Raw genomic sequence first — 22,736 nt, forward strand, 5'->3', positions numbered from 1 at the left:
ACAAACATGTACACTTTTAGTAAAATTAAAAAAAAAATGTGCACCACCTATTTATACCGAATATACTATTTTGATTTCTCTTATAAATTGTTATCTTACCAAAATGGAGAAAGGTAGAATAATTTCCTGACACGTAAGAAGGGAAACATGGCAAACAGGCTAGGAAACAAAATCTGGAAAGAAAAGTCAAGGACAGAAATGTCTAGAAAAAAGACTAAAATCAAAAAAATTATTTTACAAAGCAGGAAAAAGGAACAGTTGTAGAATGAACAGAACCAGTTCAATGTTTAGCATATACCTATCGCAAATCATCTAAACTTATGTGTATAAAATTTCAGATTTTTTTCTTTTGTTTTTCAAAGGGAAAACTATGATGAGTATAAATTTCAATAGACATTTAACTAGAAAGAAGCCTTTTTAAAAAACTCACTGAACAACAAGACAGTTTCCAAAGGATGTTTTAGTATTAAAATTAGTGGTCAGAGTAATAAATCAATATATCAACAACTCATTATATAGTTGTAACTAAAATTAAACCACCTTTTAGTCAAGTGTTAGTTTTCAGCATACGACAGATGCAATGAGAAAAATTTAACTGTATGATCTAATAAAAGAATACTATTAAATATTCTTTTTAATTATCTCCCCATAAAAATGCAACTCAGTACAACACTTGAAAATTCATATATAAAGAAATAAAAACTGAATAATGTTTTATGATATTCTCTAGAATGACATAAAAGAAATTATTAGAAAATACAAATTTTACTCTTTGCTCCTATCCCTGCTAAATTCTACATTTTAGAGTGTGGTGATTTGTACTATTTCTGTAACCTAGTTCTGACTCAGGCTCACTTTTTACGGTGTCTATCTCTCAACAGGTAGGCATCTGATTAGAAAAATCACACCATAAATTCTTTCTGGAAGAAATAAATGAGTCAATATAAGAAAGTAACTAAAACAAAACTACACAGATCAACTACCAAATAGAACTAAAGAGAAAGAATGGTTCCCTATTTAAAAATAAAGGCTTTTGCATCAAATCATGTATGTATTTTTAAATTTCTTTGCAACCCAAGAATAATTTACCACAGAAAAACAATTTAGAAAGATAAAATACTAAACTCTAAGAATACTTCATCAGCTGTGCTTTCTCCATGACATAATTATTTACCACTAAATTTTCTATCTTATATTTTTTTTTTTTTTTTTTTTTTTCTTTTCATTTTTCTGAAGCTGGAAACGGGGAGAGACAGTCAGACAGACTCCCGCATGCGCCCGACCGGGATCCACCCGGCACGCCCACCAGGGGGCGACGCTCTACCCATCCTGGGCATCGCCATATTGCGACCAGAGCCACTCTAGCGCCTGGGGCAGAGGCCAAGGAGCCATCCCCAGCGCCCGGGCCATCTTTGCTCCAATGGAGCCTTGGCTGCGGGAGGGGAAGAGAGAGACAGAGAGGAAAGCGCGGCGGAGGGGTGGAGAAGCAAATGGGCGCTTCTCCTGTGTGCCCTGGCCGGGAATCGAACCCGGGTCCTCCGCACGCTAGGCCGACGCTCTACCGCTGAGCCAACCGGCCAGGGCTCTATCTTATATTTTAAAACAAATGTAAAACAATTTTACTTCCTGGAAAATTAACTATTTAATAAATACTATTTAGATCATATAAACTTTCTAATTAACCAGTAGTGGCAATGAGATTACTGTAACCAATTTTTGATGAAGTGTCTGAATTTAAACATGGTGAAAAGCTCTACAATTTATAGTACTATTTTATATTATATATGAGGATATATATGAACTTTTAAAAAGAAAACCAAATGAACTGTTCTAGGAATGTCTTTCTTATATGTAAAAAAGTTGAAATCTTTATTTATATACACATTTGTGCTTTATATGCCTTTATATATAGGAAAAGTCTGAGAGCAGAATCAGGTACATCCCTTATAGAGAGGAGCAAAAACAGAATGAATGAGATAGGATTAACAATGCAGGAGGGGAGCAAAGAGAAATAACTTTTTATATCAAAATCCATGTCAGGTATTCTAATAGGTAGATATTAAAATACGCCTCAACTTAATGCCATGTTTGAAGCTATGTGATATAGAACATAGTTTCTGAAGAGGTAAATACTTTCTACTATATGAATTAAGGACAGATGATTCCTAATAAAAAGGAAGTAAGGATACCCTGAGTTCAGGTCTGAGACATAAGCATCGTGCTGTCGGCATCCACGCCGTTTATATTCACACACTACTTGTGCCTAAAACAGTATTGTGGAAAGAACACTTCTGAGTAAATATTTGCCACTTAAGATGACCTCAATTTCTAAACTGTCTACTTTCTGAACTTTACAGGGTGTAAGTGTGGTGCACAAAGGGCAGCCTGGTGGCAACGAAAGAGCAGCAGCTGGAAAGTCAGCTGTCAGCTTCCTGACCATATATAGTACGAGTCTCAGCATCTGTAACTTACTACTTTATTCATTTGAATAAAATAAGAAAAGGAAAAATTTCAAACCCTGTTCCATAAAGCCTCTTTGGTTTTTACTGAAGACTGAATAATGGCTATGGATATAAGATAAGAATTGGTGCCAAAACCAAAGGAAAAAGTAGAACTTTTCAACCACCAATAGTTTGACACTGTCACATGTCATTTCTACTAGAATGCAGCAAAGGAAACAAAACTCATTTGGTGATTGTATATAAAAAAAGTTTTGAAAAAACTAAAAATGGTTTTTATTTACTTAAATTTTTTTGCAATTTCCATGACCTTGAGACAACCAAATAAAGTAAAATGTATAAGAATGATACAAAGTAACAGAAAAATATAGAAAATATATAGGCTCCAATTACTCTTTCAGCTCCGAAACTCATCAAAATTTAAGACTTCTGATAATGATTGCAGAAAATTGTGAAAATTAAAAAGGTAATACCCATGGACTTTTTGACTCCCGCAGTTAAAACTGCACTTAATCTTTATTTTTTCCAATGATTCCTTTTGAAAACACATTTCTAGCTGTTTCTTTACATCAAACAATAAGAACTGATTGAATTCTATTTTTTACCACTAGCCTCAAGAAAAAAACAAGTATTTTTTAAAAACGCAGAGGTTTGTTATTATTTAACTAACAGTGAGTGAGAATAATTCCCATCAGATAAACATACTGAATCGCCCTAGCCGGTGGCTCAGTGGACTGAGTGTTGTCCCAGCACCCTGAGGTCACAGGTTTCATCTCCCATCAGGGCACGTGTGAGAAGCAACCAATGAATGCCTAAGAGGGTGGAACAACTAAGGGAACAAGTCCGTGCTTCACTCTCTCTCTCTGTCTAATCAATGGAAATTTTTTTTTTTAAATACTGAATATATTTGAGTGAACACTTCCAAAAAACAATACACATCTCAAATTCCAGAAATTTTTAATGAATATGGTTTCATCCAGAGCAGGAAGGATCCAAAATACACAAAAGGATTTATAAAACATTCAAATTAAAAAAACCCAGAAGGCCAGGCTGGCAAACCAAAACCAGGAAAGACAAATAAAAGCACCTAAGAAATTATGAAATGTACATCTTCCAATATAGTGACAAAAGCAGCAAACAAAAAAACCTAGCTGTAACAGACCTCGAGTTTAAATGTAAATGTGAAATGTTAATGCTGAAACTAAAAAATATACTTAAAATATTATTTAAAAAAGTACTTCATAGGGCATTTAATATCAAGGGGATTTAAAAAGTTCTCTTGGTTTATATGATCTTGAATATTTGATGTGTCTTTAGCTTACTTTGTTTAGATGCAAAAATAGGGAAAATCAGCATCTGACTTTTAAAGAGTTATTATAAAGATAAAATGAGACTACAAATAAGAAAGTGCTTTGAAAACATAAAAAACTAAGAACATCCACTGTACTATATAATAGCAATTACCACAAAATTCTGGGTGTGCAATGCTTTGATAGACCTTTATCAAGACTTCCTTTGTTTAAAGTGTTTCATTTTAGAACTAAAAGATAAAAAAGACTGGAGAGTAACGAAGATGACTAATGGGCTGAAAAAACAGTCCAAAAACTTAGTAATTTAGCTAAACAAGTAAAGCCTGCTGATAGGTATAAAGACAGTCACAAAACCTATCTGCCTTATTTGGAAACAAAAGTATACTGAGATTAAGTGGGAAATAAAGTCTTATTAAATGTAATCTAGTGCTGGCACTGAAAGTATACCTCACCTCTTTATTTTTAAACTTTTAAAACTAAAATGTCTTCATAGATGCCTGACTTAGGTGGTGTGGTCATTCTACTCTGAAGAGACAGGAAAAATGAATAAACTCTTAATACCCATCTCAATCCTCTGACCAATGAGAAAGCTTCTGTGAATCATAATGTTTTGCCCATTTATTTTTTATATTTTTCTATTTTGACTCCATAGATTTTAAACAGATTTTAATTAAATTCCACTGTACCTGTCCACACACAAATTGCATATACACATTTCTCATTTTAAATAGTTTCTGGAAACTATATTGGCAAATTTTTAATGTACCACCTTTCTATACATTAACTTACCTGTTTCTTTAAAGCTTCTAACTGTAAATAACTCTAGGTCTACTGATTTTGGTCTAAGTGGTAACTGTTCAGAATCTAGCTTTGGTTTTGACACTGGTTCAGCTTCAAATTTTGATGAAATAGTAGAAACTTCTCCATTAATCCTAAAATGAGAAAATCAAACAGAGGCAAAAATCACTAACTTGTATGTGAAACATGACCATTTCTTAACACTGTAATTTATTGACAATGAAGATGTTACAGCAGCATTATGCTTTTCTTTCTGTAAAATGATTTTCATAAATATTAACCTCTACCCTAAAACTAATCCCAATAAAATAAGAAATGTAAAAAACATTTAACATCAGTATATTAAGCTCTGGTTGTGGCTCCGTGGGTAGAGCGTCAGCCTGGCATATGAATGTCCCAGGTTTGACTCCTGGTCAGGACACAAAGGAGAAGCGACCATCTGCTTCTCCCCTGCTTCCTCTTCCCCTCCTGCAGTGGCTCAGTTGGTTCAACCCCAGGCACTGAGGACAGCTCAGCTGGTCTGAGTGCATCAGCCTCAGATGCTAAAAATGGCTTGGTATTGAGCATCAGCCCTAGATGGGGCTGCCAGGTGGATCCTGGTTGAGGCACATGCAGAAGTCTGCCTATCTCCCCTCCTCTCACCTAAGGTTAAAAAAAAAAAAAAAGACTATTCACCAAGTGTGAATATATAACATTTAACAGAGAATTATTAGTCTACAGAAGAAAACATGAAAAACAAATGCTTTCAAAAATTTTTTGAGATTTAGAAAGGCAGTATAACCATTGATGTCTAAGGTAGATAAATGAATAAACTAAGTTAAAATGAGGTAAAACATACCTGGCTCCAGGTGGTGGTGGAGGAACTGGTTTCTCAGGTCGCTTTGGATACACTGTTCCAGGAGATCGCAATAAATTATTGGCTTTGGTGGGTGGGGCAGGCTTCTTAGGTGGGACTTGCGGAGCAGCTGGTTTAGAAGGCTTCTGTTCCAGCATGGATTTTTCATCTGATTATTTAAAAATATTAGTAAGTTATTAACAATGGAAACTGAAAAAGAGAAGAGAGACATTATTGTGTGTGTACTGTTTTAAAGTTCTAATTTAATAAGCTTAAAAATGTTTCCTTTGGTGGAGTGGGGGCCCGAAATAAGCTTCTAATATACAAATAATGCAGGCTTCTTATTGTCTTCTTAGCATCCTTTGTTCTTAGGGGAGGTGTTCTATGCAAATATAATCACTCTTAGTAGAGAGAAGCATTATTTAGACTTCTATTCAGACTACTTTCTGTAGCTGAAGTAGAGGGAACTGAAAATGAGTAGAAAGCTAGTGTCATTTAACACAATTATTCTGAAACACAATAACAAAGAAAAAAATCAAATATTAAGAGAAATTGAGGTAAACTGATTAGTCAAAGATGAGAAAGTTACACGTTTATATGTATTTATAATCCTCACCTTGTTATTAGGAATTTTATTAACTACATTTCATTTAATAATTCTATAAAATAAATAAGAAAATATGCTGGACAAGACATTGAGGACAATTTTAAACCACATTAATAAAAACAATTTTATTGCCTGACCGGGTGGTGGTGCAATGGATAGAGCGTCGGACTGAGATGCAGAAGACCCAGGTTCGAGACCCCGAGGTCACCAGCTTGAGCAAGGGCTCATCTGCTTTGAGCAAAAGCTCACCAGCTTGAGCCCAAGGTCGCTGGCTCGAGCAAGGGGTTACTCGGTATGCTGAAGGCCCGCGGTCAAGGCACATATGAGAAAGCAATCAATGAACAACTAAGGTGTTACAACGTGCAACAAAAAACTAATGATTGATGCTTCTCATCTCTCCGTTCCTGTCTGTCTGTCCCTGTCTATTCCTCTCTCTGACTGTCTCTGTAAAAAAAACAACAACAAACAAAAACAATTTTATCACCAAAAGGTACTAAGAAGAAGTATTAAAACTGACACAAGTGCACACATATTAAATATCCATAATAGAGCAGTCGGCAAAAATGTATTCAATGCATGTATGCAAAAATAAGAAACTCCTGGTCCTGGCCAAAGGCTCAATGGATAGAGCGTCAGCCAGGAGTATGGACATCCTAGGTTCGATTCCTGGTCAGGGCACACAAGACAAGCGACCATCTGCTTCTCTCCCTCTCCTCTCCCTCTTCCCCTCCCACAGCCAATGGCTTGATTAGTTGAGTGTCACCCCGGGGACACTGAGGAAAGTCCCAGCACCTTAGTATCAGGTGCTAAAAATAGCTCAGTTGATTCAAGGATCAGTCCTCAGACAGTGTTGGTGTATGGACAATAAAACTAAGTAAACTTTTCTTTAAAATTTTTTTTTTCTTTTTCTTAAGTGAGAAGCAGGGAGGCAGAGAGACAGACTCTCACATGTGCCCCGACCAGAACCCACCTGGCAAGGCCCCTACGGCGTGATGCTCTGCCCATCTGGGGCCACTGCTCAGCAACCACACGCTGGGCTGACGCACTACTGCTGAGCCAACTGGCCAGGGCCAGAATATCATATTTAAAAAAATAAAAAAAAATGTTTTAATCTTCCTAGTGACTAGCAGAAGCAAGTTGCCTCATACATAAATAACTGATTTATATCACTGTATATTTAACATTTGTTAAGTCTGTTTCACATGTGGTTATAAATAAAGAATACAGTTTGCTATTTCTTAAGAGGTTAAGATTATTTTTAGGTTCAATCTACAGTGATATATTAGATAACAAAATGTTCTTTGTAGAACACGAGAGATAAGTATTGTTTCCGTTTTGGTAAGCACACTAAATATAAAGACAATAGAGTCTTGCTGCAGCTCTCAAGTCAGTGTCTGTGTACCAGAGCGTCACAGATGGAAATGTATTTGTTTAGTAGCTCTAATAATAAATGACCTTAAGGAGCCTTAAAAACACGGATCTTGATTTTAATTCCACACTAAAGTGAACTATATCACACCAACATTTGAGAGCACAGAATAATTTAAAAGCATATTATAATCATTGCTTTCTAACACTCTGCAATATAAATACTGATTTAAGAATCTATAGCCAGCATAGGAATTGGAAAATCCATACCTTTATTACCACAATTTAATTTCTAGCAAGTTTGACTCTTTATAAATTCAGCATTCCCTTTATTGGCTCACTGAACAAAGAGAACGCTTGTGATCAAAGCTCTGAAGTAGACACTGTAAGACTTTCGTTTCAGCAGCTGAGCAATATACTAGGAACTATTATTTTGCCAACTCAGAATTCAACCTAAAGCAAAAATATCTTTCAAGGACGAGAAAAAAAAAATTCAAACAAACAAAACACGTTCCACCATTAGGTTCCCCATAAAGAAAATTATATATGTGTGTATATGCAGAAAGTATAAAATAAAAGCAATGAATGTAAACAAATCCAACCAAACACTGACTGGAATCTGCAGCACTCACGTGGCGGCTGAAGTTTGTATGTACATATACATATATGCCTGAGAAAATCAAGAAGAGAACACAAGATTCAACTCGAACAGACCTTCCTTATTAATTTTTAGTTAAGAGAATTAGTGAATGAATTAATCGTGCCTCCTATCTCTTTGGAGGGAACCAGCAACAGCCACATGGCCTTCTATAAGAGACAATATGTAGTCAGCTAAACCCCAAACCTTTTAAAAGGAGATAGGGTAAGACTTACTGGGTTTGAAAAACCAAAAAATCAGCCAACTAGATCCTCAATATGTAGTCTTATGTATCATTAGTGAAATCCTAGCTTGTGACTACAGCTTCTCAGCAATTCTAGCTACTTGCTGCCCTTTAATGTCAGGCTAAAATCTGTGTCAGGTGCAGAAATTAAAACAAAACAAAAAAACCTCAAGAAGAGTTATAGATCAGCACATCTCTTTCTTCCCATCGCTAAATAGGAAACCAGATGCCATTATTAACATATTGGTGCTTAGTTTCTGCTTGGTTATGTTCTGCTTATAGAAATCAACTGAAAAATATAGTAAGAAGGCTGACTGCAACTTCTCAAATAGAAACTCAAAGAAATGCTCCTCAAGGAAAAGGGAGTCTCCAATAAGAAACTTGTTGAGCCAGGCTAGGCTTCATTCAGTAGCTTATTACACTCTTCCTGTGCATGGGCCTGCGGTCTTGCAGGAGGACATGTTAAAGGTTACCCTTTAATTGATTTTATAAGCCTGATAAAGCTTTTGTTGCACTCTATTCTACAAATTTATATGCCTCCCTGCCTGGCACTCCAAAATAACCATGAATTCATCCCCTCCTGTCATACATATTTCATACCAAGGAAGAGAAAGGGCCCCAAGAATGAAGTCAATGACTGAAAGTACATCAAAGAAAGCTTGCCCAAGAAGGAGAAAAACACATACTCCGAGGCGCTGATAGTACTGCTCTCCTGAGGCACAGCATGGCTGGCATTCAAGGTACCTCTGAAAAAATAGGGAGTAAAAACCTGCTAAGTAGGTCCGAGAAGATACACATGGAGACTTGGGGCAGGAACAGTGAAAACTTAAACTCCATTCTTAAGATTTCAAAATCCCAAGGAAAAAAAGTATCCTCATTTACAAGTCAAAAGTAGAATAACCAACCCTGGCTGGTTGGCTCAGTGGTAGAGCGTTGGCCTGGCGTGCGGAAGTCCTGGGTTCAATTCCCGGCCAGGGCACACAGGAGAAGCGCCCATCTGCTTCTCCACCCTTCCCCCTCCTTCCTCTCTGTCTCTCTCTTCCCCTCCTGCAGCCAAGGCTCCATTGGAGCAAAGATGGCCTGGGAGCTGGGGATGGCTCCATGGCCTCTGCTTCAGGCGCTAGAGTGGCTCTGGTTGCAACAGAGCGATGCCCGGATGGGCAGAGCATCGCCCCCTGGTGGGCAGAGCATCGCCCCTGGTGGGCGTGCCGGGTGGATCCCGGTCGGGCGCATGCGGGAGTCTGTCTGACTGTCTCTCCCTGTTTCCAGCTTCAGAGAAATACAAAAAAAAAAAAAAAAAGATCATAAGAGATAAAAGTCATGAACACACATACTGGTGAAATACAATGAATTCCCTATCAGAAGGCTAAGGCTCCTTAATGCGGCCCTTCACATAATTTGAGAAAGCTCGCTCTGTTGATTGTAGAACAAGGGTACAACTTTGATTTATGCTTATTTTTATTTAAAAAGAAATAAATTAATCTGCAACAATATTTAGTGTCATACTGAAACTGGCTTTCTCTCCCAATCCATTTTACCTATTCCTTGCACGAGATCTATTAAAGCCATGTAAGGTTAATGAGAATATTTTGAAATAAAGAAATATAAATTATATATATATATATATATATTTTTTTTTATGTGAGAGGTGAAGAGACAGAGAGACAGACTCCTGCATGTGCCCCAACCAGGATCCACCCAGCAACCCGTCTGGGGCCGATGCTCGAATCACGAGCAATTTTTAGTACCTGAAATTGACGCCTGGGCTAACAAGCTAGCACCTGGGCCCAACACTAGAACCAATCGATCCACTGGCTGCAGGAGAGGAAGAGGAAGAGGAAGAGAAGGGAGAGAAAGAGGGAGAGAAATGCAGACGATAGCTTCTCCTGTGTGCCCTGACCAGGAATTGAACCTGAGATGTCCATACACTGGGCCGATGCTCAATCCTCTGAGCCAGCTGGCCAGGACCAGAAAAATATTTTAAAAATTAAAAAAAACAAAAATTAAACAAAAATATTAAGAATTGTGTACCTCATTATACATCTGTCTTGCTTCACTTATAAAACAATTCTTATATTTGCACACTTAAACTCAAACTGACAATTTCAAGTAAGTTTTAAAATCTTTCCAATGAAGCCTGGCCTGTGATGGTGCAGTGGATCAAGTGTCAAACTGGAACACTGAGGCTGCTGGTTGCAACCCCGGGCTTGCTTGGTCAAGGCACACACAACAAGCAAGCAGTGAACAACTGAAGTGAAGCAACTATACTTCCCGCTCCCCCACTCTCTTCTCTGTAAAACCAATCTAAATAATATACATAATCTTTTCGATGAAGAGTTTTGGTGTTAAGATTTAAAAATGAGAATTCAAATGTCTTTTTACTCATATATTTGCCATTGATGGCTTTCCTCATTACTTTGTCTACACCTGATGTCTATATACCATATTTTCCTTCCCCAGAACAGAACTTTTAACATTTCCTATGTAGCACATACAGTCTGCTGGCCATGAGTTCTCTCAGATGTTATCTCAAAGTTCTTATTTTGCCTCCATTTCCTGAAAGGTATATTTGCTAGGTAGAGAACTCAAGGTTAACAGTTATTTTCTTCCCGACTTTATGCATTTCTCTGTCACTGCTTTTTATCAAATTCATTATGATATGCCAGAAGGTGATTTCTTTTGTTTCTTCCGCATGAAGTTCACTAAGCTTCAAGGAGCTGTAGGCTTATAGTTTTCACCAGATCTGTAATTTTTCCACCATTACTTTTTCAAATATTTATTCCTGTTCCCCCTCTCTCTCCATTGCTTCAGAGGCTCCAATTCCACGTAAGTAAAACAAACTGACAGTGTCTCTCAGGTCGCTGATGCTCTGTTCATACTTTTTCCTAGTCCTTTTTCTACATATTGTACATGGCCTTTATTGCTTTATCTTCCAGGTTACTAATATTATCTTCTGTACTCTCCACTTTCCTGGTAATTCCAACCAGTGTTTTTCCATTTTGGATACTGTATTCCTCATCTGCAAAAGTTCAATTTAGGGTTTCTTCTATTTTCCTTTCTCTCACCATCATGTTCATATTTCTTCTACTTTCTTGCACACGCCAAGACACATTTATAATAGCTGTCTTAATGTCCTTGCTGTTATTTCCATTCGATCTCATTTCTGTGTGTCTTTAAATGGACTGATTTGTCTTTGAGTTATGGATTACTATATTCTTCTGGTTGTTTTTCCCATACCTGGTAATTTTTTTAAGATGCCTGGCAATTTTCTTCTTTTTTTTTTTTCCTGAAGCTGGAAACGGGGAGAGACAGACAGACTCCCGCATGCGCCCGACCGGGATCCACCCGGTGCGCCCGACCGGGATCCAACCAGTACGCCCACCGGGGGCGACGCTCTGCCCACCAGAGGGTGATGCTCTGCCCCTCCGGGGCGTCGCTCTGCCGTGACCAGAGCCACTCCAGCGCCTGGGGCAGAGGCCAAGGAGCCATGCCCAGTGCCCGGGCCATCTTCGCTCCAATGGAGTCTCGGCTGCGGGAGGGGAAGAGAGAGACAGAGAGGAAGGAGGGGGGGAGGGGGGGAGAAACAGATGGGCGCTTCTCATGTGTGCCCTGGCCGGGAATTGAACCCGGGACTTCTGCACGCCAGGCCGACACTCTACCACTGAGCCAAACGGCCAGGGCCTGGCAATTTTTGATTAGATGATGGACACTGTGAATTTTATACATTTTGGTGCTACATTCTGTTATATTAGGCACACCATGGGGATATTGTGGGTTCAGTTGCAAACCACTAGAATAAAGCAAGTATTGTAATCTTTGCTTGTGGAGAATCTTGCCTTCAATTTGTTAAAAAAAAAAAAGTAATAACTGTCAATCAGAATAAAGCCAAGCACAAAAAAAATAAGGCCTGGCTGTGTTCTTTTATATTCTACTAAATTTTGTTCTAAAATTAGTTTCATCTATTTCCAACATAGGTTCAGATAAGCCTTCAGGCTCAGGTGAGATACCCTTCCATAAAGTCTACCCTATGCCTTATGCATCCTTCCCACTGTGGCTTGTAAAGACAGATTTTTTTGTGAGTTCCAGAAATTGCTTCACCAGACACTTTGCAGCACTTATTTCTCCAGCTCTGTGTGTGATTCAGTCCTCAGCCGGAGAAAGCCTCACGGGAAGTGCTGACAGGACCTCCGAGTGCTCTGTGTGAGCGGTCACCTCCACTCCGCACTCTGCCCCACACACTGGAGCTGCCTTAGCCTCTCTAAACCCTGGTCTCCTCAACTCCGCAGAGAAACTAAGCTCTCTCTGGCCTCTTTTCTGTTGCCTGCAAAATGCTCCTGGACAATAAGCAGGGATAATTTTAGGAATTGCCTCACTGGTTTCAGTGAAAACTCCTCTCAACGATTAACAGTCCTATGCTACCTATTGTTCAGTATTTGAAACTGTGTCAAATATTCTGTCCAGTTTCCTACTTGTTTAACTCAGGAAGGAAAATTCAATCCCTGTTATGTACTTCATCATGGCCAGGATTCTGAGGAGGTAAATATAATAATGCATTGAGACAGGTCAGTCACATTTTAGGTAAGAGACAAAGATAGGCAGTAGAAATGAAACCATTTTAAACAGTATTTAAGTTTTTGCATCTATACACAGCCTTATTTACTAGATATAACCATTCCAGATCTTTCTGTAAAAAGCAGGTATAGTCTCCAAATTAATAATAACTTCTCAAAATAAGTAATGTTTTTAAACAAAATACATATGGTATCTTAGAATAACTTTTCAAGTTTATAAGACAAATAAATGCAGTGAAATTAAATAATACATAATAAATCAATTCCATGTTGTTGTTTTTTTAGTTATTCATTTTAGAGAGGAGAGAAAGGAAGAGAAGGGGGAGGAGCAGGAAGCAACAACTTCCATATGTGCCTTGACCAGGCAAGCCCAGGTTCGAACCGGCGACCTCAGCATTCCAGGTTGATGCTTTATCCACGGTGCCACCAGAGGTCAGGCCCACTTCCATTTTTAAACAAGAACACACTATCCCTAAGAACTTTTAAAAAACTTATTTCAACTGGGACACTATAAAAATAATAAAAGTATAATTATGCTTAGTTTTCCTATATAACTATGTATAAGTACTATATCCTTGCCAAAAAAATGATTTAGCATTTTAATGAATATAAATTGGTATAAGTTTGAGTAAAATCTTTTTTATGGATATTGACAAACTAGTTCCGTCCAGGAAACACCAAACATTGCCAAGTAAATACTGAACACTTATTAAATGTCAGGGTAAATGACTCAGTGTGGAGAGTTACTCTTCTTTAGAACGACAACAGGAGTTATTTTTCTAAAAGTAGAAAAATAAGCCACACCTCTTTCTTCAGGCTTTACAGGAAAATACTTTCTCTCCGCAGATATCAGCTCAGGCTTTGGGGCTAAGAAAAAAAACAAAGTATATACAGTTTTCTAATTGTTTCACAGCACAAAAACAATTATACTACTCAAGGTAAAGGTTAGTTTAAAAATAAAATCAGATAAAAACATGGTTTAACAAAAAGAACAATGTAACAGAATCCCTAGGCTCAATCTAATGCTGCACCTGTCACTGTTAGCACAAGTAAACACTGGAATCTCCTTTCCTTTTTGTCAAATGAAGGTGTTCACCTCCACACCACCATTGTCCAGTAGAACTGACTTTAATGATGGAAACATTCTATTGGTGTCCTGTCTATATTGATGATTAAGACCTGAAATGCTGGCACTCAACTGTGGAATTAAATGTTTTATTTTATATCATTTTAATTAACTTTCTGAGGCCAATTTAACTAGTGTCTAAAAAGCCTTGAACACTATCTTCTACAAAAATTACTTTTAAATTGCGTTTTCCTTGCTCTGGGATTAGGTCAGCAAATACAAAGCTGAAACCACTGAGCAAGTCCCCTGGCCTGGTGGCTCAGTGGAGAAGGCATCCTCCCAGTGCTGAGGTCACAGGTTCTGTCCCCAGTCAGGGCGCAGAGGAGAGACAATCAATGAGTGCACAACTAAACAGAACTAACTGGAACAATGAGTTGATGTTTCTCTCTCTATCCTCCCCCCCCCCCCCAAGCCAATATAAAAATTTAATAACAACAAACTGAGCAGGAAATGACTTGTATTATTCTAAATAGAGAAAATGAAAAAAAATTTGTTTTCATATTTTGGGAGACAGGAAAAGAGAAAGGGAGGCAGAGAGGGAGAGACAGAGAGAGTGTGAGAAGCATCAGATTGCTGCTTCCCTTAGAAGCATCAGATTGCTGCTTCCCTTAGTTGTTCCATTTAGTTGTGCACTCACTGACTGCTTCTCCCATCCAAGTACTAACCGGGCCTGACTCTGCTTAGCTTCCGAGATCAGACGAGATCGGGCGCGTTCAGAACGATGTGGCCGTAGACCTGACTGCTTTTCTATACGCCCTGAACCAGGTTGACCCATGAGGTCTGCATGCCGGGACAACACTCTATCCACTGAGCAACCCACCAGGGACAGCAAATGTTACAAGAAAAAAAATTGTACTGCATTTATAAAAATACAAAATTTGAGGCTCCCTGACCAATGGTGCTATAGTGGATAGAACACCAACACAGGACAGTGAGGTCTCAGATTCAAAGCAGAGGTCAATGGCTTGAGCACGGGCTCATCCAGCTTCGGTGCAGGCTCACCAGCTTAAACCTGGGGTCACTGACTAGCGCGTGAGGTCACAGACATGACCCCATGGTCGCTGGCTTGGGCAAGGGGTCACTGGCTCAGCTGGAGCCTCCCCAATCCCTTGTCAAGGCATGTGTGAGATGCAATCAATGACTAAAGTAACACAACTACAAGCTGATGCTTCTCATCTCTCTCCTGTCTCTTCTATCTCAAAAAAATAAATAAATAAAATAAAAAATAAAAGAGGCTGAAATTCATAAAAATAGACAAAGGGCCACATTATAAAAAGTTAAGAGGTTTGCTTAATTCAACTGTTAAAACCCTCTTCCAGTTTGTTTAATCCCTAGACACTCTTAAGGAAGAGTACATAAATAGACAGTATTTGTCTGAGACATTAACAAAGGGATTTCACCTGAAAAGACAGAAAAATAATTTGTCAGGTCACTATATTAAGTTCTCTCAGCATATTTTTATTTAGTCAATTCTTTAACTCAAAATGACACTGAGGTCATGGATGGATAGCTCAGTTGGTTAGTGTTTTCACAACATGCAGAGGCTGTGGGTTCAATCTCCATTCAAGGCACATATAAGAATCAACCAGCCCTGGCCGGCTGGCTCAGTGGTAGAGCGTCAGCTGGTGTGCAGGAGTCCTAGGTTCAATTCCCGGCCAGGGCACACAGGAGAAGCGCCCATCTGCTTCTCTACCCCTCCCCCTCTCCTTCCTCTCTGTCTCTCTCTTCCCCTCCCGCAGCCGAGACTCCACTGGAGCAAGGTTGGCCTGGGCGCTGAGGATGGCTCTGTGGCCTCTGCCTCAGGCGCTAGAATGGCTCTGATTGCGGCAGAGCGACGCCCCAAGATGGGCAGAGCATCGCCCCCTGGTGGGCATGCCGGGTGGATCCCGGTCAGCCGCATGCGGGAGTCTGTCTGACTGCCTCCCCGTTTCCAGCTTTGGAAAAATACAAAAAGAATCAACTAATGCCTGACCAAGTGGTGGCACAGTGGATAGATAAGAGTGCTCAGGTTCGAAACCCTGAGGTCGCCGACTTAAGCACGGGCTCACTTGGCTTGAGCGAGAGGTCACGGGTTTGAGTGTGGGATCATAGACATGACCCCATGGTCGCTGGCTAAGCAAGGGGTCACTCACTCTGCTGTAGCTCCCCCATCATCAAGGCACATATGAGAAAGCTATCACTGAACAAATAAGGAGCTGCAACAAAGAACTGATGCTCCTCATCTCTCTCTCTCTTCCTGTCTGTCTGTTCCTATCTGTCCCTCTTTCTGACTCTTTAAAAAAAAAAAAATCAACCAATCACAGCATGAATGAGTGGACCAACAAATCAATGTTTCTCTCTTTCTGTCTTTCTCCCTTTCTCTCTCTAAAAAAATCAATCCATAAAATATTTAAATAAATGACAAAGTATACAAATTATTTTCAAGTATTTTACACACCTGGAACTTTAAAAAATATTAACATATTAAAGCATGTAAAGACTCAATTTTTTTTTTTAATTTGTATTTTTTCTGAAGTTAGAAACGGGTAGAGACAGTCAGACAGACTCCCGCATGCGCCCGATCGGGATCCACTCGGCACGCCCACCAGGGGGCGATGCTCTGCCTACCAGGGGGCGATGCTCTGTCGCGACCAGAGCCACTCTAGCGCCTGGGGCAGAGGCCAAGGAGCCATCCCCAGCGCCCAGGCCATCTTTGCTCCAATGGAGCCTCGCTGCAGGAGGGGAAGAGAGAGACAGAGAGGAAGGAGAGGGGGGAGGGGTGGAGAAGCAGATGGGCGCTTCTCCTGTGTGCCGTGGCCGGGAATCGAACCTGGGACTCCCACATGCCAGGCCGACGCTCTACCACTGAGCCAACCGGCCAGGGCCTCAATTTTTTTTTAAGGGAGAGAAGGGGAGGAAGAGACAGACTCCTGCATATGCCCCGACTGAATCCATCAAGCAAGCCCACTAGGGGTGATGCGCTGCCCATCTGAGGCCATCCCTTGCTATGCTGCAACCGGAGCCACTTTTTTTTAGTGCCTGAGGCAGAGACCATGGGGCCATCCTCAGTGCCCAGAGCCAACATGTTCTAATTGATACATGGCTGCAGGAGGGGAAAAGAGAAAAAGAGAGAAGGAAGAGGGGAAAGGGTAGAGAAGCAGACAGGTGCTTCTCCTGTGTGCCTTGACAGAGAATTAAACCTGGGACTTCCACATGCCAAGCTGATGCTCTACCACTGAGCCAACTGGCCAGGGTAAGACTCAATTTTTATATATTTCTAAAAATTGGTATATAGAACATATATTTGTTTGTTTGCTAATAAAAATAAATGGTGTATATAAGACCCAGTTTTACCATTTTAGAACAAATGGGGACAACAAACTGAATAATGACTGTCTTACATACCTGGCCCTTTAGCAGGAGGTGGTGGTTTCTTTGGTTTCTATTAAAATAACAAAGTTGAAAGCAGATGAATACTTACATATTAAGTATAGTTAAAATAAATCCTGATCATTAAAAACCAAAATTATATGACTATTTCTCCTCAAACCCTTCCTGCTAAAAATGATAAAATCAAATCCTAACTCCACAAAAGGTCACCGACAAAAATTTATTCTATTAGAATAAATACCTCCTTGATCAAAATTCAAAAATTTCAAAGCTTATCAGTTAGATAAGCCTACAAATTCTTAATGATAAACAAAAATGTCCTGTCCTGCCTCCCATAGTTTAAGATTCTTATGTACCATTGCGCTGTCTCTAACAGCTGAGTTTGGGGGGGAGGGAGGGAAGGAAAGGAAGGAAACTCTGTGTGTTTAAAAAGATAAATATATTAGTTTTCATCCTTAACTTCGGAACCGTCCAAGACAAAATAAATGCAAAGGTCTATGTTTCCTCAATTTATTCAAATTCTCTGAGATTTATAAGGATTCGCTTATTATTTAATATTTCACTTAATGCATTAAAAAACATGAGGCACATTTCTAAGTATGTGAATTTGGTTTTTCCGAATTAAAAATAACTAATAATCAACAATGAACAATGTATAAGCATCTAGTAAAAAACCAAAAAAATGTGTTCATTAAGAAAAGTATAAAAATGAAGCACACTGAAGGCTGAATCAACCGTGAATCAAACCCAGCGAAGGAAGGGCCTCAGACAGCAGAGGTCTCCACAGAGTAATCTCTGGTGATTTACTTAACAAAATGAAAGACTAAAATGATTCGATTCCTGCACTGGCCTAAATCAAACAGGCTGTCTTGCTGTATATCTGCACTCTAACTCCCTTTCCCCTCACATATTTTTAAAATTCAGTGAGATCCATCCCTCCATGGGGGGAAAATGGAGGATCAAGTTGCAGAAAAGCAAAAGATCACAAACAAAGCTCAGCTTCACTTTATTCGCCGTGAGAAATAAAACAGATTCAGTAAATCCTATCAGAAGGCACAGACATTACTTACCGTCCCAAAACTTCACTGACAGAATAACAGTAAGATCTACACTGCCTTATTTTCAACAAAATTAAATAAAAATATAATTTCTTCCATGCAAGTGCTAATTTGTCTAGTTAGTATGGCCACCTTTCTTTCCTGTAATTATAATAAAGTAATGAGTTTAAGGTTACTCTCCAGTATTACCAGTGGGAAGAAACGAACCAAGAATAAAAGCACAGAACTGAAATAGTGTTTTATTTTCACTAAAATTTAGTTACTTGAAGGTATGAATCTAAAACACCCTCACAAAATGACTCAGTAACAATGTAAAAACCCATTCTTAGAGAAATACTGGCAAAGGGTTCCTTAAACTATTACCATCATTGAAAAACAAAAGCTTACTGGAAAGTCCTTATCCAGCTCACTTATCTGGACAGCAAAATTGTCTGGGAATACTCCTTCTTTACCATTAAGTTCTCCCTTCCACCAGCCAGCATCTCCAGTCTCCTAAAATGCAAAATGAAGAATAATTAAGATAATAGGGGTTATCTTTAAATAAGAAAAAAATTATAAAATAAAAAACTATTGAATTCCATTAATTTTACATGAAAAAAAAAAAAGACCGGATCATGAGGTCTCCTAATAGAAAATATTCCTCACATATTATTTCTAGCAGTAGTAATAAAACTGGGTTTAATTTTTTAAAAAATAAGTCAAGAAATTTTAAATTTGATTTATAAGCATAAAAAGTTCTTGAAGAGGAGAAAGAAAAAAGGGAAAAAAGTGGGAGAAGGGTGAAAATAGAATATGAATTTCTAAGCTATAATCTAGTTACTAACATTTTATATACTAAATACTAATCAAAGTATTCAATTGCTTTAGAAATTAACAGGCTCTTCTTCAATTCCTTCCAAACGCCATCCTTCCATGAGAAATTATTCTACATTGTATGAATATTCTAAATGATATATAGTGAACCACCTGATTAGTTTAAAATAACAGGAAGATATTTCAAAGACTAGTCAAAAGAATTATACCAAAACCAAAATATTTATAATTTTGCTCTATTACAAATACTAATTACAGAAGTCTATCCACAACCCAATAATACTGGCTTTTCTTTTGCCTCAATTCATTCCAAGTTACAAAATGACCTCATCCTTTTAAATAGTTGTACTATTTTCCACAGTATAAAGTTTCATAACCATTTATATGTTGAAGGACATTTTTTCTTAGTTATTCTTTGTTGTTTTTAATAACAATACAGTCAACATTAGGTGAGAAAAATGGAATGAGGTAGAAGAAGTAAAAACAGAAACCTGGAGGAGGGTTAGGTTAAGAGAAAAAAACACAAAATGATGGGACAACTTACTATGTGCTAGGTTTTCAAGACACACAAACAAACTAGACAAAGTCCCAGCCCTCTCTTCTGGAGCTCACAAGTAAGAGTGGATATAAGAATACTGAGAATTATTCCTATGAATGAATTATATGATATGATTCATTGAAAAACAGAAAAATCTTACCTTACTTATCAAATGGATTATCTCTCCTTCTTTAAAAGTAAGTTCATCTTCATTAGTACCTTCATAGGCAAATAACGTTCTACAGTATTCCTTAGCTAAAATAGAGAATGTAAATAATGTAGTTTATATAAATTGATTCTTTTAACAAATACTGTATTTTGTGAGAAGAAATGTATACTAGAAGCTATTAAAATGAATTTAATAATGTCAGCAAATACTATACATGAAATTAAGTAATTTTATTATTCATTCAACTATTACTAAGATCCTACTATGTTCTGGGGGGCGTAAGGGGCGAAACATCACTGAACAAAGCACATTAAAATCCTTGACTTCAAGGTACCTATATGTAGCAGGATTTAATACTCCGATCAAGTAGTACAGTATTGACAAATGTCTTCAGGAAATCTAATATATTTGAGCATGTTACATTCCTAGTGTGAAAATTTTATTTTAACACTTACCTTTAATTTTACCTTCAGTGTCTGTTTTTGCTATCTCTGTGCTCTGAGCTCTGGATCCTAGAGACTGTATGATTAAAGGCTAGAACAGAGAAGGATGAGGTCAACTATAAATATTTTAAAGACAAAAAGGTATCCCCAATACACCTCTGAAACCAATGCAACAGTTCTCATTCACAACTTGTGTTAAATATCTAGAAGCAGAATCTGACTCGGCTTTTCCAGCAGCAAACACTGCTTGTGACATGAAGCCTTGGGATTCACCAGGAAAGACAAAATGAGCTAAAAGTGTGCCACCAAGTCTTCAAACTTCCTGAGGATCAACACACAGAAACAGATGTGAATCACAGCTCCACTGCTGTGTCCCTTATGAACCCCCTGGACTGGCAACTGCTAGGTCTGGGCCTCTTCTTTCAAATGCCAATACTCTGGTTTGGCCCACACACACACCTCTGCTACTCTCGCCTGACAAGGGTGCTCAAGCTGTCCTGAAAGACCTTCTTTTTTTTTTTTTTTTTTCCATTTTTCTGAAGCTGGAAACAGGGAGAGACAGTCAGACAGACTCCCGCATGCGCCCGACCGGGATCCACCCGGCACGCCCACCATGGGGCGGCGCTCTGCCCACCAGGGGGCGATGCTCTGCCCATCCTGGGCGTCGCCATATTGCGACCAGAGCCACTCTAGCGCCTGGGGCAGAGGCCGAGGAGCCATCCCCAGCGCCCGGGCCATCCCTTGGCTGCGGGAGGGGAAGAGAGAGACAGAGAGGAAAGCGCGGCGGAGGGGTGGAGAAGCAAATGGGCGCTTCTCCTGTGTGCCCTGGCCGGGAATCGAACCCGGGTCCTCCGCACGCTAGGCCAACGCTCTACCGCTGAGCCAACCGGCCAGGGCCTGAAAGACCTTCTAAAGCAGAGCTAAGTCAGCACAGTAACACACTAGCCTTTAGGAATAAGGCACATACTAATTTTTTCAGTTTTATTCTGTTTAATAAAGATATATATATATTTTTTCCCAGGGACAGAGAGAGAGTCAGAGAGAGAGATAGACAGGGACAGATAGACAGGAACGGAGAGAGATGAGAAGCATCAATCATCAGTTTTTCATTGCGAGACCTTAGTTGTTCATTGATTGCTTTCTCATATGTGCCTTGACTGCGGGCCTTCAGTAGACTGAGTGACCCCTTGCTCGAGCCAGCGACCTTGGGTCCAAGCTGGTGAGCTTTGCTCAAACTGGATGAGCCCGCGCTCAAGCTGGCGACCTCGGGGTCTCGAACCTGGGTCCTCTGCATCCCAGTCCGACGCTCTATCACTGCGCCACCACCTGGTCAGGCTAAAGATATTCTTAATATTTATTAAAAAAACATTGTTAGTGTCATTAATTAATTATATGAAGTTATTGAATACAATCATAAGCTTTAGAATTGGAAAGAGGCCCCATATCATATAATGTCCCTCCTCAAATGGACATTGCTTCTCCAACATTCCTAGCTGGTATATGGCTATACAACACCACTCCAAAACCAGAAGAATTTCAATCTTTACCTTTAAAACCAAGAATCCATTAGGTCCTATAATCTTAAGGCTAGACAGTTTCAGATCTCAGAGAAGGTACAAAGAACATATTTTCTTTCTTGAAATACTTTAAACCCTTAAGAGTTAAATACATACAAGTGAGAACTACAAAGGAAACAAAGCCCTAAGCGTCATGGCAACAGCCTCGTATCTCAAACAGGTATTAGATACGAAGCTCCCAGAGGTAACACCAGGAACAACAGCTTTAAAATAAATGTTCTAAAAATTGTAGCCATTTTGTCCCCCAAATAAAAACTTAGGTATTTATTTTAAAATCTCTTATTACAGCCTGACCAGGCGGTGGTGCAGTAGATAGTCAGCCTGGGATGTTGAGGACCCAGGTTCGAAACCTCGAGGTTGCGTCTTGAGTATGAGATCATAGACATGACCCCTTGACCACTGGCTTGAGCCTAAAGGTCACTGGTTTGAGTAAGGAGTCACAAGCTCAGTTCGAATACCCCTCCCCTGTCAAGGCACATATGAGAAAGCAATCAATAAACAACTAAGGTGTTGCAACGAAGAATTGATGCTTCTCATCTCTCTCCCTTCCTATCTGTCCCTCTCTTTCTTAAAAAAAACAACAAAAAACAAAAATCAAAAAATACTCTTATTAGAGCTTATAATTTATGGTACATTCACTTTGAATTATTTCACAGTGCGTGAAATGCTAAAGAAAACGTTTTCCATATTTTTAAGAGGGATATAGGTAGATCTCACCATTGCTGTCAAAACCACAGGAAAGTTGAGCAGTGCCTAGTAAACTTTTTTTTTCAGGTATATCTGAAATTTATTCAATCTTGTTACAGACTCCCTT

At 39.0% G+C, this 22,736-nt stretch overlaps 1 protein-coding gene across 3 annotated transcripts in view; it reads right to left on the reverse strand.

The window, feature by feature from the left end:
• CD2AP (CD2 associated protein) overlaps positions 1-22,736 on the reverse strand; it is a 109,064-nt gene that overhangs the window by 16,846 nt on the left and 69,482 nt on the right. For all 3 annotated transcript variants that reach the window (XM_066359244.1, XM_066359242.1, XM_066359245.1), the window contains 7 exons: positions 20,358-20,436; positions 19,894-19,988; positions 18,770-18,874; positions 17,340-17,376; positions 13,634-13,696; positions 5,406-5,571; positions 4,559-4,701 (listed from right to left, as the gene is read on the reverse strand). In XM_066359244.1, the coding sequence (XP_066215341.1) occupies positions 4,559-4,701; positions 5,406-5,571; positions 13,634-13,696; positions 17,340-17,376; positions 18,770-18,874; positions 19,894-19,988; positions 20,358-20,436 (688 nt within the window). The remainder of the gene's footprint in view (positions 1-4,558; positions 4,702-5,405; positions 5,572-13,633; positions 13,697-17,339; positions 17,377-18,769; positions 18,875-19,893; positions 19,989-20,357; positions 20,437-22,736) is intronic.

Source organism: Saccopteryx leptura, chromosome 1 (genome assembly GCF_036850995.1).
Source record: "Saccopteryx leptura isolate mSacLep1 chromosome 1, mSacLep1_pri_phased_curated, whole genome shotgun sequence".
Taxonomy (NCBI): Eukaryota; Metazoa; Chordata; class Mammalia; order Chiroptera; family Emballonuridae; genus Saccopteryx; species Saccopteryx leptura.